A 17167-nucleotide genomic window follows, 5' to 3' on the forward strand; every position below is an offset into this window, starting at 1 on the left:
AGAACTGTAATTGCTGTGCATTTTTAAAGTGTCCATGCACAAGATTCTGCAGTATACTGTAGATCTGATGTGTCCATTGTTTCAACACCCACTGGATATTCACCTCATTTGCAGGTGAGTTGTATGATGATGATGATGATGATGCTCTCCAGTGGTGTGGTGTGGTCTTGAGAGACTGTAAAATGATGATTGTTATGTAATGTGGTAACAAAAATGGTGGTCCAAGCATTGTTCTCCTTAATACATCATTAAGATAATGCAGATTTGGATCTTATCAAAGTAAGTCATTCACATCCCTACACTACTGTCATGCAATATTCCCATGAGCCAAAAATACTTCGCCATCAGTCCTATGTAGGGATACATGCGGCGAGGTTGCCTGGTCCACGACACTAAACCGGTGTATATTATAGACTTTCATATTTCACTAGTCCCGCCCTACTTGGCTGTGATTGGCTAGTAGTACTTTTACCTCAGTTCTGCTCTTTGTCCGGGAGAAGTTTGCCATCCGGGCTTTCAGTTGAAAGAGTTTATTTGAACCCAAACCTGGATCTTTCCTAAACTTGACCACGTAGGTTCGTTGCCTGGATTATGTTCGTAGTAACTTTTGTTTGGCAGAAGGACACTTCTCCTGTTAATTGTTGTAAACAAACCAGCTGGTTAACTAGCCAGCAGCTAATTGAGTAAAATTAAAAATCTATCCCCAAAAAATAAACATATCGCCGTGAAAAGGACTACATCTCCCACGTGCATGTCCTATTCACTAACGGAGCTTCATTATTACCTATAATCATCCGAACCGACTTTAACCAAAGAAGGAAGTGTACAGGGATGAATCCTCTCGCTCTGCCGCTGTATTCTTGGATCTCTGAGTCACTTCAAAGGAGTCACCTCGCCTGGTGCTCTTCCATAGATGTCACATTTAATTCTGCCCTCATGGATTGTACATTTTGAACTTTTCTTGATCAAATGAACAGGGAGGAATATGGGCAAATTCCAGTCCAAACTTGGTGAGGTGTTTTATGACATGACATAAAATGTTTTTTTGGGAAAAAAAATGTATGATGAAATTCATTATATTCTCTTTTCTCTCATTGTTTGGACAGTTTCGAAACGCAGACAGAGTCCTGAAGGTAAGCCAGACACCACGGAAACTGTACAAGCAACATGACTACTTTTGACGAGTTCTTTAATGTTCACAAATAGTCTTGTGTTCTGCAGGTGGTAGTTTGGTTTCCAATGTGCTGACCTGTCAAAGCGAGCTGGAGCTCATTCGCATCCACAAAACAAAACTGACAGAGGTATAACATGTATGTTTTATGATTATTGCATATATATTATCCATCATCTTATTGGTCTCACACATATACAGACCCAAGTAAAACTCAACCCCGAGGGGATTGCACAACAAGAGATCCCACAATGCTTGTTTTAGGTTTCCTTTGGCTCTGTTGTTGTTGATCTCCAGATAGACTTTACGCTTTAATGGAAGGAGATATATAATCACCTGAAACTGCACATTGTTAATCGCATCCAAACAAGAGAGATGTTATTGATAAGATAGCCAATAATTTAGAGAGATACTGATCATCTTAAAGAGTGCGGAAGTTGTTTTTCTTTTATGAATCAAGCGAAGAAAAGACTGGACCTGACTTTAAATTGATAATATCTACACATACACACAATACGTATTTAAAGGGCAGATTTCTCCTCCAGAACTTCTTCTTAAATGTATGAGAATTTTATATAAACAATTTGTGAAAGTCTATTTCTATTCAGACAAAATAAGCAATAAAAACACTGGTTTATTGCGTTGCCAAAAGCTTCATGTCACTTAAGCCGGTTGTGGGATAAATTGTATTTGCGCACATCAAATCCAAGAGACATAAAAGATCTTTCGAGGTAGTCGTGTATTTATTCTTCCGCCCTTTACTCCTCCTTCTCTATAAAGAGACTTCCAAGTCTATGAAGTGCAACACAGCCACCCTCTCCAAACAGCAAGTTCTTTATATCCAGCTGGAAAAAAAAGTCTCCACATCTGGTACTGCTTTGCTTCTCCAGTCACACAGACTGTGAGAGGGGGAGAGGAAAAAGATGTGGGGAGTGGGTGTTCTGTGGGTGTTTGATTGCGTAAGTGGCATCACATGTAGACTGTTGGCATTAATGAAGCATTCACTATGATACTGTTGAAGAGAAAACGTCCTCTTCATTAAGTTTTATTTCAGGAAAATGGTCACATAGTGTTCTATTAACCATAAACAAAGTGATTATATGAAACCAGATTTCAAAGATTGTAGAAACAGTAAATTATGTAAAGGTAAAAACAGAAAAACTAGCAGCATGCCAGTTTCACTTTTCGTCAGCTTGTTTGATCTTATAGCACAACTGCAAAAGTCAAGAGAGTTTGTGAGTTGTGTTGTTGTTTCGAGGTTTATGAAGTCCTGTATGAAAGGTCTGGAAAGTTCCACATTTTGGAAAAAGATGCTGACTCTGCCAAGTTGTTTAAAAGCTTGTGGTGGAGTTTATGTGCTTGTTAATGCAGAGATCTTCCTGCGATTAGATTTTCCACCCTAATATAGTTTAAATCTCCATGACACCACGACTGTAAACGGCAAAGACGGCATAATTTATTAGATATTTTACGTTGTTTTCTGTCTGCTGTCTTACGTGATCCTTATTTTCGTGTTCTTGATATGAAACTCATAACTTTACATTTTAAGAGATTTTTTCCACAGATAAAAACAGACACCCTGAAAACGATCGCTGAGATAAATGTGATGTTTTTTTTAATGAAATAAAAGATAGTTAGAGAAATGTTTGTGTATTCTAGTTTGTTAAGCTAGCCAGTGCACCAGCTCTCAGTAAAACCCTGAACAGAATATTTACACATTTACCTGTCAAATAGCTGTGACTCAACATCCTTTTCTCAGTGTGTGTGTTTGTGTGTGTGTGTGTGGGGGGGTATATAAAGTAAAAATGATTTATTATTAATTGTGCAGTCTCATATTGTCTGACAACATAACCCATAGGTGTTTACTTAGATTTTTGATTATTTCGTTATTTAGTTTGCACTGGGAATCTACCTTTCAATCCACTTAACAACATTTGTACCTATGTTTTTCTGTCTTGAGTGTGCACACATTACTTTAAGTGTTGAAAAGGTGTTTTATATTTTCTTTGGCTAAAATCCACCCAAGAAACCCAATTTGTTTTGTCACTTGCCTCTTTTATTAGAAAACCACTCCAGAATGTGTAGTTTTCTTATTGGTGTGATAAGATAGTGTTGTTGTCTTCCGATAACTTTTTTTATGGGGTTGTTTCATAATTCATATACTGTTTTATGGACACTTAAAACCAAAGTCACTGCAGCTTGTTGCCATGAATATGAGAGTACTGAAGTGACCAGAGCATCATGTCTCCATGTGTGCGTCCCCACAGAGAAACTTCTTATCCAGGTATCAAGTTATCAGAAAGGCTGTTGCACATTCTTGCTGAGACAAAGGCAGCTAGTGTTTGGTTGACATTTGAAACTCTGTGATATCGGGATGGACGGATGGAAGGCTGATGTCTAATGAGGGTTTAAAACAGAATGCTGATTCCATCGCGTGCACACCTTTCTGCTACCTGCACCATCTCATCCACTTCCCACCCTCTCTCCCCTGAAATACAACCCAGCATCAAAGCTTCCCAGCAGGCAGAGACGAGGGTGTGGCGAGAGATTGGTGTGTTATGTATTTGGGTGTGAGGGCGCACACTCATCTGTATCCGCCGGAGCAACAGTGTGACGGGAGTGATGGACTGTTGTGTTGAGAGATGAGCAGAGTCTTGTTGGAGCTGCCGGGCAGACTGGTTCCTGAGAGAGGAGCGAGTATGTTTGATCAGATGGTTTCTCTTCATCACAGAAATGGATATGAACGTTAGTTTTATAGTTCACTAAGGCATTTAAATAGGGTGATTCATTTAAATAGGGTGATTCTGCATCCCAGTGGTTGGAATTGACTTTCTCTAGTAAATCTGGCTTCATGATTTTACATTTAATTATCATGTGAAACTTCAGGGACATGTCAGTTACATGACTGAAGAAAAGCTCAAGATGTCAACAATTTAAAGAGGACAACCAACTATGAAATGCCCAAACCTCCTTTTCTTTCTCCTTTGCAGTCTCACTGTCTCACCTATAATATTTCTGTATTTTAATTTCTGTAGGGAAATGAAGAAAGATTCACATCACTGCTTCATCGGATCAAATATGTTGAACATGCCATTTTCTTGACAGAAATTGAAGGAGTCAATGACAGTTTTCCTAGAAAGACACAAAACCCACTTGTGTTCAGAATTGCTCACATCTGGAGACCAATCCTCACACTCATGGGACATGAACAGCTCTTAATTGCTTCCTCTTTTGTTTCTACCTCCCTCTTTTACATGTGGGCTCTTTGTTGATTTAAACTCTGTCACTCTTTTAACAGAACCTGTACGTAGAATTGAGAGCAAACAGGTCTGACCATAACTGCAACCTTAAAGGTGAGTAGAGAACTGCTTAAACATGCACCGTATTGACATTTCTCACTTTCTATGTATTCTAATTGGCTTGATTATTATTGTGTATATGTTGTACATTATCAGAGCTTTTATAAACGCTTTTAAAGGTCACCTCTATTCTTTAGCAGGTGAAAAGGAAATAATGAAATGTTTGTGTGGGAAACATTCCACCTTTTGGATTCTGTTAGTTTCCTCTTTGCTGCTAAATGTTTATTAAAAACGGAGCTTAAAACGAGGGTTAACTTAATTGGAAAGGTGCAGTATGTTAACACGATTATAATAGTTGGCCTCAAACTGTGAGTCTACTGGATAACGACGTTTATAGTCCAGCTCTGTGTGTTGTTTAGTGGTTCTGCCACCAAAGAAGACACCTGATCAAGGTAACAGCATCCACTTCCAGGTCAATAAAAAAGCCAAGAAGAGGAACAGCCATGCTAATGTGAGTGTATATTGCTTTATCCCTGCAACAAATCCCTTTTGTACTTTCCAATCAACTCGAAATACCAGATAGGTGAGATTCTAGTTTGTCTGTATATTTATAGTACTGACTCTTTGTAAAGTTACACTTCTGATACTAATCAACAATGTATTGTAATCAAATCGCACAACATAAATTACTGTAAACTTAAATTCTACTAATTTAAAAAAAAATAAAAGCTTGTTTTCCTGACGATATGTGCACATACAGGTCACAGATTGTAACATGGTGCCTGATGAGGACACTCAGCAGGAGTGGGTCTTCACACTGTACAACTTTGACAACAGTGGCAAGGTCACCAAAGAAGTAAGTTCCTTTCATACATATTGTCCAAATTAAGCACCATTTCAGTTTGGCTTGTACACTGTGTGTGTGTGTGTGTGTGTGTGTGTGTGTGTGTGTGTGTGTGTGTGTGTGTGTGTGTGTGTGTGTGTGTGTGTGTGTGTGTGTGTGTGTGTGTGTGTGTGTGTGTGTGTGTGTGTGTGTGTGTGTGTGTGTGTGTGTGTGTGTGTGTGTGTGTGTGTGTGTGTGTGTGTGTGTGTGTGTGTGTGTGTGTGTGTGTGTGTGTGTGTGTGTGTGTGTGTGTGTGTGTGTGTGTGTGTGTGTGTGTGTGTGTGTGTGTGTGTGTGTGTGTGTGTGTGTGTGTGTGTGTGTGTGTGTGTGTGTGTGTGTGTGTGTGTGTGTGTGTGTGTGTGTGTGTGTGTGTGTGTGTGTGTGTGTGTGTGTGTGTGCGTGCGTGCGTGCGTGCGTGCGTGCGTGCGTGCGTGCGTGCGTGTTCTCTCCAGGACATGCCTAGTCTGATACACTCCATATATGAGGTTCTAGAGGCGTCAGTCAAGCGGCCTTACGGTGGCCCCACACCCCTGAAGATAAAGCTTGTTGTAACTCCAGCAGCTGACCCTGAGAACATCTTACAAATAGGTAATAAAACAAATTGTGGTTCTAGTAACTGTACAACATAATTTGAGGGACACATAGATTATCTTATGTGTCTGACCAGTGGTATTTAACTGATGTGATGATAATGTCATTCTCTCTTTTTAAAAACAGCAACAGAGAAGGAGCAGAGTGCATCTCAGGAGGCAGGAAACTCAGTAAGAAGTTTTTATTGCGTGGAAGAAAACATAGAGCGCAGAAACCACTACCTGGATCTAGCTGGCATTGAAAACTATACCTCCAAGTTTGACAATACAGGTAGAGAAACTCCTCTATTGCTGTATAGGTGTGTGCCACCTATAAACACTTAATTCAAGAACTGTCCTCCGGAAAGAAATTAAATAAAAGTTGTTCTCCCCCCCCCCAGAATCGCTCTCTCAGGAGCCCAGTCAGGATGCTCGCTCTGCTCCTAAGCACCACCCTGTGGTGGTCGGAGAGAACTACATCTCCCCGGAGTCTCCCAGAGGCCTCTCTATCCCTCATTGCCTAAAAAGCAAGGCTGTGTCGGCGGGGAAAGACAGGAATGCAGGACAGGGGAAGTCTTGCAGGTTACATGGTCAACACCCTGCTTCGTGGTGCCATCCTTCCCAGCCTCCACCTGCAGCACATAGCGTCCTGCAACGGAGTCACAGCAAGAGGGTTCGCTCCAGGGTACAAAATGCCTCGCACTTTCAATCCACAGCGGCGGGAGATAGGGAAATATTTTCCAACCTTCAGTCCTCTCAATCCCAAAGACATGAGCACCATCACCACCATGACCACCATCATCATCATCACCACCACCACCACCCTTCATAAATAATGCACTTTAAAAACATATGAGACCGGTGAGAAGAGGTGGTGTGTAGACTATGGACCTGAAATGTGATTGTTTTGGAGGTTAAATGCAACTCAGCAGGTCTTTGAATCTCCCATTTACATTATATTCAGTGTGTAGTGGAATCAGGCTGAAGCACTGATATCTAATGCAAACAAACATAAAAGATTGCCTTCACTAAATCCAGTAATGGTCAGTTAAATGTGTATTGAATTCTACCTCTCTAGCTATTTAGATTGACAGGTTCCTCTCAGGTAGATTTACACTTGGCTTTAAAATTATTTAAATGCACGTTTTGTAGCAATACATTTGGTTTGAATATATTAATATCCTAAACTAATATACAGTATGTCTTCCTGCCCCAAACATTTAATGACAATGAATCATTTCTCAGTTCACTGTTCACATTCACACAATGTCCATGCTTTCTTTCCCATGCTTTCTTCTATGCTTTGTAGTGACAACTTTTACTCAATAACGGCAAGACAACCACTATTTGCAATCTCTAAACATACAGGCGTATGTTTAGAGATTTGTGCAGCATAGCAAAATATGTGTCATCAGTCTGAAACAATGTTTTGTCATAAATAAATAAACAGCTATTGGGATTGTTTACAGCACCTCTGTTTATATCAGCATAAATCCATCATGGAAAAGGTAGAGACCCCCATGTCTCCACTGAAAGTAGCCTCAAGAGACCATAATGCATTGCAACCATGTGATGTAATTTGAGAGTAGCAAAAGCCATTCACTAAGGCAGGTTTGGGGGAAAAGTGGATGTACCAAAAAGTAGATAACCATCTTATCATCAGCTGCCTGCTCAAATGCATTTAACATTACGAACTGAGGACGTTTCTCTATCATAGTCAGAGATTTGATGGTTCCTGTATTGCTGTTCTAATTCTGCTCTCACAATGTTGTTTTCTTTGGTCCTTGCAGCTCATGTGAGTAGTGTTGGCCTCACAAAGAGGTGCTGTGAATAGTGACAAGTGTCCCAGTGGCATTCAGATGTTGTTCCTACTTATCTCTCTGGCAAAAGTTGCAAATAGACACAGTGCCTGACGCTGGGCGTGAGACAGCTGTTTCTATTAATAACCGCCTCTCGCTTATCTACCACACGACCCCTGTGCCTTAGCACAGCAAGCCAGGGTCTAGACAAACACACCTAGACGGACGGCAACAGAAGAAGATCAACAAAGCAGCGACCACAGAGCCGTTCAACGGCAGCTCTCAACAACCAGGACACTCAGACCTGTTGGTAAAGAAAACCTGGAAACATGAAGTCCCTGCGGTTCCTTGCTGCCGAGGGCTTCGTTCAGAGTGGGCCAGGTGCTATGGAGAACCTCAACTGTGTGTCTTTTAACCTCTACCCACTTCTCTTCAAGGCCTGCTACCTCCATGAGCAGGCTGACTTGCTGCGTGTTTTGGTCCAGGCATGGCCTCTTCCTGTGCTCGACCTACACCGGCTTCTGGGAGAAACAGCCGACTGTCAGATGGACCTCACCTCCCGCACTTGCCGGCTTTGTTTGGAGTCGATTCTGACTGGCCTAAAGGTACTTCGGTGGTCTTAAGATGACTTGTCATGTTGATGTCATCCTCATGTTTTAGTTGCACGTTTGCTTGTGCCATGTTTTTCAGTTCTGTTTGTGGCCTCATTGGCTTAAAAAAGACCTGCGTTGACTTGTTATTGTCATGCAATCATCATAAATAGTTATAGCTTGACTAGAGAACCACTTCAATAATTTCCCCTTGCTTGTCAAAGGATTATGTGCTGTCTCCTCCGAGTACATACGCCAAGAGCCTGCATGTGGTGGACCTGACTGCCCTGAGGGATGTCGAGCACCAGCCCTGCCCCTGCCAATCCACACTGGGTCGATGGGCAAGAACCTACCTCCTCACCCAAATGTGCTATGAGACCATGGTGGCCATGCAAGCCAACGACGTGTCCCCATCTGCCTTTGAAACATCTATTGATGTGCGTCTGAACGGCTTTGTCACAGGCCGCAACTATGAGCTGGTGGCTCAAACCTTCCTCCTCCTCCGCTACTGTCCACTGAAGCTTCGCTTTGTCAGTTTTCGGGCTGATTCCCTCTCCCTCAAGCAGCTTTTCCATGTTCTCAGCCTCGCAGACAGTGGATCCATTTTAAAGCTGGAGGTAGTCCACAATGTTCCCCTGGAGGCCACACACTTGGAGGTGCTGCTATCCAAAATGGAATTCCCTAAATTACAGTCTTTGACTGTGCCGGCTGGAGCGTTAGATATCAGGAGGTTGGGCTCTGATGATGATGATGTGCTGTCCCTCATTGGTAACCTGCTGGCTAAACTGAGCGACCTGACTGAGCTCCTTGTTGGTTTCTCAACTCTAACTGGACACCTACGCAGACTGCTCAAGTGAGTTAATGAACAAAGGGAGGGATGAAGAGAGACAACAAGGGCTCCTTGTTCCTAGTTATGTGGGTGAGATGCTCTTAGATGCTCTTTGCAACATTGAAAGCTTTATTATAGCTCACAATAATCATGATAACTTAGTCATAGCACATTGCTGCTTTGGGGTTCTTGTTTAACAATGTGAGGAATGTTGTTGTTAAAATTGTTGATATGACAATAGAGTGGCTGCACCTGGCCCAAGCAGCAGGTTAGCCATAAACATGCTGGATGTAGTTAAAATGGAAAATGTACTTCCAAAAAGATAGAACTATGCATTTCTAGCACCAATAACAAATCCTTCATTAGGACCAACACAAACCATAATTTGTATCTGCTTGCTATTCACTACAGAAAAAATGACAATTCTGTTAAAAAAAAGTAGGCAGAATTTCTGGACCTTTCATCCCACAATCATTTCCCCCCCTCTCTTTTCTTTACCCAGTCCCCTCAACACTCCACTGCAGTGCTTGGAGTTGGCCAATTGCAGCCTGAACCGTCTGGACATGACCTACCTGTCGAACAGCCTCCACAGTGAGTTCCTGGTCCGTCTGGACATCAGCGGACATGACATCTTCAGCTCTTTCCCCACCTGTTTCCACAAACTGCTCTGCCGTTGCTCAGCCACATTGGTCAGCTTGGCCCTTGAAGAATGTAACATAGAGGACGAGCACATGGACGCCTTCACTAATTCTCTGACTTGCTGTCAGGGGCTCGAGGAGCTCAAACTCCTGGGGAACCCTCTGACCTCTGCAGCCCTGCGGAGGTTATTCTCAATGCTATCTGTGGGGTTTCCTAAGTTAAAATACATAGAGATGCCAGTTCCCCGACAGTGTTACTCTGAGGATGTCACTTATCCTCTTAACGATTCTGATTTAATGCTGTACAACAAGGAGCTGTTTCTGGAGGTCAGGGGTCAGCTGATGGGGATCCTGGAAGGAGCTGGTAGAGGGAGTGTGGAGGTGTGCTCCCCACTCATGGGGGCCTATGACCCAGAGATTAATGAAACCAGCAAAGAGCTCGGCGTGTCCATGTTAAAATCTTTTACCACCGTCATTGGGGACTTCATTGGTAGGATAACTGAGGTGGACAACAGGAGATCAGAGGCTCAGACAGAAAATTAGTGGGGTGGCCTGTGTAGGGGTTAAGTAAATGCACCGACAGAGAGGGGTCATGAACTCAGATTGTTTTCACAAATCTAGACATTTGTTTAAAGCAGACACGAATCCTAGTGTCCAAAAAGAAAAATAATGAATTCATGCTTTGTTGACAGTTCTTTTCAAGACTGCATTTTTAGGCTAATTAATAAGACTACTAATTATTTTAATGTAGTGCTACTTCAGATATCTGGCAGACTGGGGAAGTATATCAAGTAAGCTAAATTTGTTTGACTGTAACACGGGACGTCCATTCCTGACAAGATATTGTCTCAACGGCGAATCACTTTAATCTCGGTACATCCGACAGTCTGTAAACCAAACAGATAGTAGTTATGGTAGATACATGAGGTTTGCCTCAGATATTTTCTTACATGTTCTTATGACTATTCTGGTTTAAATGTTTTATATAACTGGATTTTGAAATGTAAACAGAAAATATTTGCAACGTGGAACAGATCTGAATTGAGCAAGTATACTTGTAACTGTTTAATTTTGTCTTATCCATAAATAAAATCTTTAAATAGCCCTCTTTACATTAAATCATAAAAAAGTGACACTTCCATATCTTTCAAAATGTACAATTTTTTAATAAGCACTATATTATATAGGTAAGATTTCATCTTAATTACAGCAGGAGACAACCATGCACCGACTGAATACGAGTATCAACAGCTTTGACCAGGAACCAGCTATTTCTTCATCCAGTCCTCTCTTTCATTCCTCTCACGGATCACCTCCTCCAGATAGGGTGTAAGGTAACGATTATCCTAAAAAGGATGAGAAGAACAATACATGGGATTGAAAAATCTATATGCATTTATTAAAGTTACAGTTGGAAATGCCTATGGAAAGGCACCGCTTCTAAACAGTTCAGATTTTTATAATGATAAATCAAAAAGGTCAATATCAGGGTGTCAGTATAATGGACTCTCTGTTCTCGACATTTTTTACATAGTTTCATAATGAAAAATTCATTAAGAACTAACTTTCTTTCCCCATTTGGCTACAGAAATGATTTAAGTAAATGTTTTAAAAGTAAGCAAGCATTGAGAAAAGATAGGAAAATGCTATGTACCTCTTCAAATTTCAACCACTGGTCTTTAGGGAGGATTTGCTGCTTCATGGAGAGATCCAGGGCCCTCTTGACCCTGAACATCCTGTCATTGTACTCGGTTTCTGGGAGCCTCCTCAGGGCCTCTTCTACATCAGAATCCTCAATGATAGTATCATCACGCATTAAACCTACAGAACAAAATATGCAATGCTTAAGATGCAAATAGAGAGGCAAATCAAAGAAACAGCCCTTGACATACTGTTACTTCAAAAACGATTAACACTGTAAGGTTTAATACTCCCGAGTATTTGAAACAATATATTTGAGCTTACCAAGCTTGTTGAAGCCACTAATGCCATAATACCATTTGCGGATCCCAAGCAGCAGCCTGCCTGTCGTTGCTGTGAACAGGACAAGAAACACACAGTCAGGATAAATCACGCAGCACCGACTTGAGAAAAAATATATATATTAATAAGTTTCAATCAGAGTTACGGGGGAAGGAGGGGGGTATGCTTCCAATAGTGACAGTGTTACAACCATGAGTGCATTTCAGGCGCCGCCGTTCCTACCCCACAGATAAAGCTAAATGATTGAACTCTTATGTATCACACTGAACTAACTGATCAAGACTTTTTTGTAACAACCAGTTAGATGGCATGCCTCTCTGCGGACTGACAGGGGAAACAACGGCGCCGTGATGTTAAGAAGCTAACGTCACCGGGTACAGGTCAGATGTTACCGCGGAGAGCCAAACGACGGCTGTTTGGGAACTAGGTTAACTAAGAAACTACCAATCACCAAAAGGGGAAGCAGAACGAGTGTGTAGTTGACAAATACATAGTTTATGGTGACAGCAGAGACGTTAGCGTCAGTGGCTAGTGCTGAGCTAACGGTAGCTAATCAACGTCCTTAGCATAGGTTAGCACGGGAACACTAAAGGACACACAAGTCAAAGGGGAAAAACAGTCGGCCACAATGGATATAATACAATAGCATGCGTGGTAGTATGCCGTGCATCACGCCACACAAGTAAAACGCGACATTTAGCGAGTTAATTTAACGTTACAACTGAAAATGTAAACATTGAGCGATGTTCCAGTACCTGGTGCCCTCGACGCCATTTTTTTACCACTACGAACGACCGCGGTGCCTCCTGGGTAAGGAGGCGCATTCAGGTCAACGGGAAATTTAACAGGAAGTGTTTAGAGTTTCTGATATGTCTATGGCTGGGGTAGAATAGTTAACTAATTACCTCCTAACGTCTATTCCTAGACACTTTTCCTTGACCTCTGTGGAAAACGTGACGGGGTCAAGGAAATATGGGAAGGAGAATTCATAAGGAGTTAGGAAAAGACAACCGCTTTCACTAAGCAACGTAGATAAGACGCGACGGCAGGCGGATGTTACTGACGTCAGTCTGCAGCGGTGAAACTACAATGTTCAGGAGATGGACTACAAAAAAGCATCTGAGATACTTCGTCCGTGTTCTTATACTGTTGTCACATGCAGACTACATTAACAACCCGGTTCAAAGTATTACTTTATTGACAACATAAACAACCTGGTTCAATTACTTTATTAATGAGGTTGGAATATAAATGAAAGAAGAATATCAAAGTGAAACCAAGGGATTGTCAGAGAGAACAAAGCTACTAAACGATCTCATTGTTCAGTTTCAAACATGCTGAGATAAGATCTCCCACTAATAATGTCTCACTCACTCTTTGTTGTTATGGTTTATATGCAGATTATAATCTGATCATAAGAATATGTAGACAATAGTTTATGAAACAGCTTTATCAACTCCAGCCTATGATCTACAACTTATTTGCATGCTTATAAAATGAATGTTGGGATTATAAAATGTCTTAAAAAGCATAATGATTAAAAAAGCTAAATTAAATGACACAGCTATCCTCAGGACACAAAGACTGATTGAATATGAAGGTAGGGTACTTACAGTGAAAGTCCATCAATAAGTGCAATAGTGGCATGAGTACAGATCAGTTAATTGTACCAAACGTTTTCTGAAGTAGATCAGCAATACCAGACTATAAAAACACCCCAATTACAAGCATATGTTCAGTATTCAAAATCTTTTAAAAGTAATAACCAGTTTAATAATTGCATCAAAATTAACCTCAAGTATTTTAAGTAAAATACTTGAGTAAAACCTCTTTAACTGTGTATATTGTACTGATTGATCAGTATTAGTTGCATTCATAAGTAAGCAATCTCCTATAATTACAGGCAGTCGTCAATATATATTACATTACATGTCATTTAGCTGACGCTTTTATCCAAAGCGACTTACAATCATGTTACATTCATACACTGTAGAACAGCTACAGGGAACAATTCAGGGTTAAGTGTCTTGCTCAAGGACACATCGACTAGGGCGGGGATTGAACCACCAACCCCGATTGAAAGACAGACCTGCTAACCACTGACCCACAGTCGCCCCCTATATATAATCAATGATAATTTTTATACTACGCCCACAATTGTTTTACAAGCCCTTTTATCACATGTATGATCTCTTTAAATATAGTTTTGATAAATAGGAGCCATATTTTAGTCAGAAGAGCAGATATGCATTATGAGCATTTATTAAACATCACATTACAAAGCAAACATTGCATTTCCAACTCAGCCGGTATGTTAAAACCTTGAATGTCTGCATGTCTGACATTATGGTATATATTCTATGTGCTTTTTTTTTTTCAAAGTCCTTTATAATGTCCCTTGATGAAGAATCAAAGTGTCTTTTGGAACAAATAGAAATCTTCCAGTGTGGCCAAAGCCAACTCAGTGCAAAAAGTCTCATCAGGCACCGACACCAGGCGGTCCAGGGATATGTAGTTGGGCAGAGTTGGATCATACTGAGCTTTTCCAAGGTACTCGAGGAACAGGTGGCGCTCTCTGACACGCAGGTACTTGGAATTGAGGACCTATGGGAGGATATATCAGAAATGTAAGTTATAATTCTGACAATTATTCCAATTTGCTTTTAAAAAGTAAAAAGAAGAATCAACAATCAAAACAGCTATCCATCTACCTGTGGAAACTTGGCGATCAGATTGTGGGGCACCTTCATGATATTGTGGAGGAAGTCAAATATTTGGGTTAGCTTCCTTTTATTGGCAGTCAGCACTTTTGGGACAGCAATGACTATTTGCTGGATCTCATTTTCCTTAAAGCCAAGCTCTATTTCACACACCTGTGGAACACATTAAAAAAAACACATTAAAAAACAGCAGCTCAAGGTTATGCAATGTTTTTGGATGATGTCTTTTGTCATTCTGTACCTTTAGATTTTCTTTAACAGGCTCCAAACTGCCACACAGTAATCTGGGTAGACGACCTACAATGTTGCGTGTCTGAAGAGAGAAAACTAACTATGATTTGCTATTTCTTTTTCTACTGACGAAGACAACGTTTATTTTTTTGAAGAAATGACATGATACAAACATGGCTGAGCTGCTCAATGAGGAGGTCTCATTGCATCAGTATATAACTTAGCTTACATTAGAAGCACTGAGGTGGAGTTGCTGCTGATAGAAACCCAGTCTGTTGTCCAGCCTCTTCACACTGAAGTTAAGCAGATACGGTGCTCTGGACACCATGGATGCAATAGTCTCAGAACTGAAGTTCTTTGACTTGAGATAATTCACCCTTTACAAACCACAAAAAGACAACATTATTAAGACAGTCTCGCTGTAGGTGCAACTCAAGAGAAGGAATATGACCTGACCCGTCACTACTAAAGTATACGTGATATACGGTTAGATTGTTTTGTGTGACTTCGATTTAATTTAGAATAAAGACATTTGTCAAATAAAGTCATGTAATGTTTCTGTTTCTGAGATCCTTTTATGTCACCTGGACTTTAGGTTTTCCAAACTCTCAGTGAGAATGAAGGGGTTGTGCGAGATTATATAGCCAAAGCGAGAGTCCTCCACCCCGATCTCTTTGAGGAACAGCAGCCTTGGGGCCACGTCTGTGTTGAAGTTGAGCCTAAGTAGCATGGATCCCACGTTGGGCCTCTGTTCAAGCTTCCACAGGTTTACACCTGCAATGAGAGGATGAATGATCACAAATGATCGTTGCATGCATCACAATAAATCTGATCATGCGTCCAAAATACAAGTCAATATGACTTACATTGTTCTCAACAAAATGTTGAAAGTGTGCCGTTTAATTACCTAGCTGTACCAGTTTGCTGAGAGTCTCAGACTGGTCTACATAGTCCCTTAGAGAGGTGGAGGCAGGAGGCAAGGCAGAAGGAACCAATATACTGACAGCCTCTTCATCACTGATCACCTCTAATGCTGAAAACTCAGTAGCTGCATCCAGATCTGGTAAATGAAGAAAATACAGACGGAACACATTCAACTCTCTCTCAAGATAGAAATAACATGTAAAGTGAATTCTAATGTTGAATGAACAGTTTAGGGTCAACGACAGCAAACCAATATGTACCTAGTGACACCTGGCTTTCCAGCACAGCATCTCTGATTGGCAACAGGGGGCTCTTGTACACTACAACATCAGCCCCAGATGTTTCTTCAACACCCTTGTCATCCTTAGCCTCAGTTGCCAGATGTTTGGCAGCTAAGTCACTGTAACAGAACATCTGTTGATTCCGCATTTGTCTTGCCTGATTCGTTATGCGATTCCCCTTAATCACTGAGGATCCATCTAGGATTTTGGTGGGTACCCTTGTAACTATAATGCAATTGCGAACTTGAGTGTAATACTCCCAAGTACTAGCCACTGTCTTGGAGCAAAGACGGCTTCTGCATTGTAGACACAGCTGCGTACAGGATGAAGCCATGGCAATTCTGTAACAAAAAAAAACAAAAAAAGAGTATGTACAATATAGGGATTACTATTATTATCTCTAGACAAAGACAGTCTAACCTGTCTGATACCATCAACTGCATTGTCTTAGTCCCTGTCACCAATACAAACAAGAGGTTGTGGGATCATCATGCTCAATCTGGACCTCCTACACTGAAAGTACTTCATGAAAACAAAATAGTTTAAAACTTTTTTAAATAAAGTTAAATTAGAATAAAAATAAAATATTTTTTTATTGGCCAATTGGGTTGAGGAGGGACAACAAACTATCTAATACGTCTTGTACAAATGCAAAGACGCTTAAATAAATGAAAGCATGGATATTAAAGTACTCTATGTGGATAAAATATTAAACGAGCAGTGAAGGACTGCTCTGACACATTCACATATTTGCAAATTGCCACTTCATGTAACGTTGAGGCCATACTGTTTGTAACTGTGTATTTTCTGTTTGTTTTTTTCTGCTCCATGTGTTATGTAATATTGTAGGTAAGATATAAAACACAAGACTTGAATTGTTGTCCTACAAGAGAGGAGTCAACCGCTAGCATGTAATGCTAGCGAGCTATCAGAATGAACGCCTCTTTAGAGCCTGGGGGGAAACGCTAAGCCCAAAACATTATTTTACTGTGTAAACCTTTTACTCACAATAGTTGTATCCTCAATTCAGCTCTATCTTCCGCCAAGGTGCCGCACAATGTCATCCGTTTCCACGTGTATTTTAACGGAAGGACTTCACGGAAGTGTCACATCGTGGAATGTACCACAAGGACATATTTGTGGGTACCACGTAATGCATTTAATATACACACGAGATCAAATATTTGAAAAAGCTGAATTTTAATGAATAAAAGTATAAACATTAATATTGATATAAGTTATTATATTCA

At 40.8% G+C, this 17167-nt stretch overlaps 4 protein-coding genes across 4 annotated transcripts; 2 read left to right on the forward strand and 2 right to left on the reverse strand.

Moving 5' to 3' along the window:
• Nucleotides 1-523: 523 nt before the first annotated feature.
• Nucleotides 524-7367, forward strand: LOC117739069 (protein naked cuticle homolog 2-like). The gene is made up of 9 exons (XM_034545347.1): nt 524-1010; nt 1107-1133; nt 1222-1301; nt 4470-4524; nt 4890-4981; nt 5231-5326; nt 5806-5941; nt 6071-6214; nt 6324-7367. Exons 1-9 carry the CDS (start codon nt 986-988, stop codon nt 6752-6754), a joined length of 1086 nt encoding a protein of 361 aa, XP_034401238.1. The 5' UTR covers nt 524-985; the 3' UTR covers nt 6755-7367.
• Nucleotides 7368-7953: 586 nt separating this feature from the next.
• lrrc14b (leucine rich repeat containing 14B) lies at nt 7954-10729 on the forward strand. Its single transcript, XM_034545506.1, has 3 exons — nt 7954-8326; nt 8536-9164; nt 9643-10729. The coding sequence occupies exons 1-3, from the start codon at nt 8051-8053 to the stop codon at nt 10319-10321; spliced, it is 1584 nt and encodes a 527-aa protein (XP_034401397.1). The 5' UTR covers nt 7954-8050; the 3' UTR covers nt 10322-10729.
• A 190-nt stretch (nt 10730-10919) lies between these two features.
• On the reverse strand, nt 10920-12584 carry LOC117738977 (cytochrome b-c1 complex subunit 7). Its single transcript, XM_034545191.1, has 4 exons — nt 12517-12584; nt 11744-11812; nt 11433-11599; nt 10920-11124 (listed from the first exon to the last, which is right to left on the reverse strand). The coding sequence occupies exons 1-4, from the start codon at nt 12533-12535 to the stop codon at nt 11047-11049; spliced, it is 333 nt and encodes a 110-aa protein (XP_034401082.1). The 5' UTR covers nt 12536-12584; the 3' UTR covers nt 10920-11046.
• Nucleotides 12585-13849: 1265 nt separating this feature from the next.
• Nucleotides 13850-17038, reverse strand: mterf3 (mitochondrial transcription termination factor 3). The gene is made up of 8 exons (XM_034545118.1): nt 16926-17038; nt 15897-16258; nt 15620-15772; nt 15297-15486; nt 14942-15089; nt 14723-14794; nt 14473-14634; nt 13850-14365 (listed from the first exon to the last, which is right to left on the reverse strand). The coding sequence occupies exons 1-8, from the start codon at nt 16979-16981 to the stop codon at nt 14171-14173; spliced, it is 1338 nt and encodes a 445-aa protein (XP_034401009.1). The 5' UTR covers nt 16982-17038; the 3' UTR covers nt 13850-14170.
• Between the last annotated feature and the right edge of the window lie 129 nt (nt 17039-17167).

The sequence above is a fragment of the Cyclopterus lumpus genome, chromosome 11 (assembly GCF_009769545.1).
Source record: "Cyclopterus lumpus isolate fCycLum1 chromosome 11, fCycLum1.pri, whole genome shotgun sequence".
Taxonomy (NCBI): Eukaryota; Metazoa; Chordata; class Actinopteri; order Perciformes; family Cyclopteridae; genus Cyclopterus; species Cyclopterus lumpus.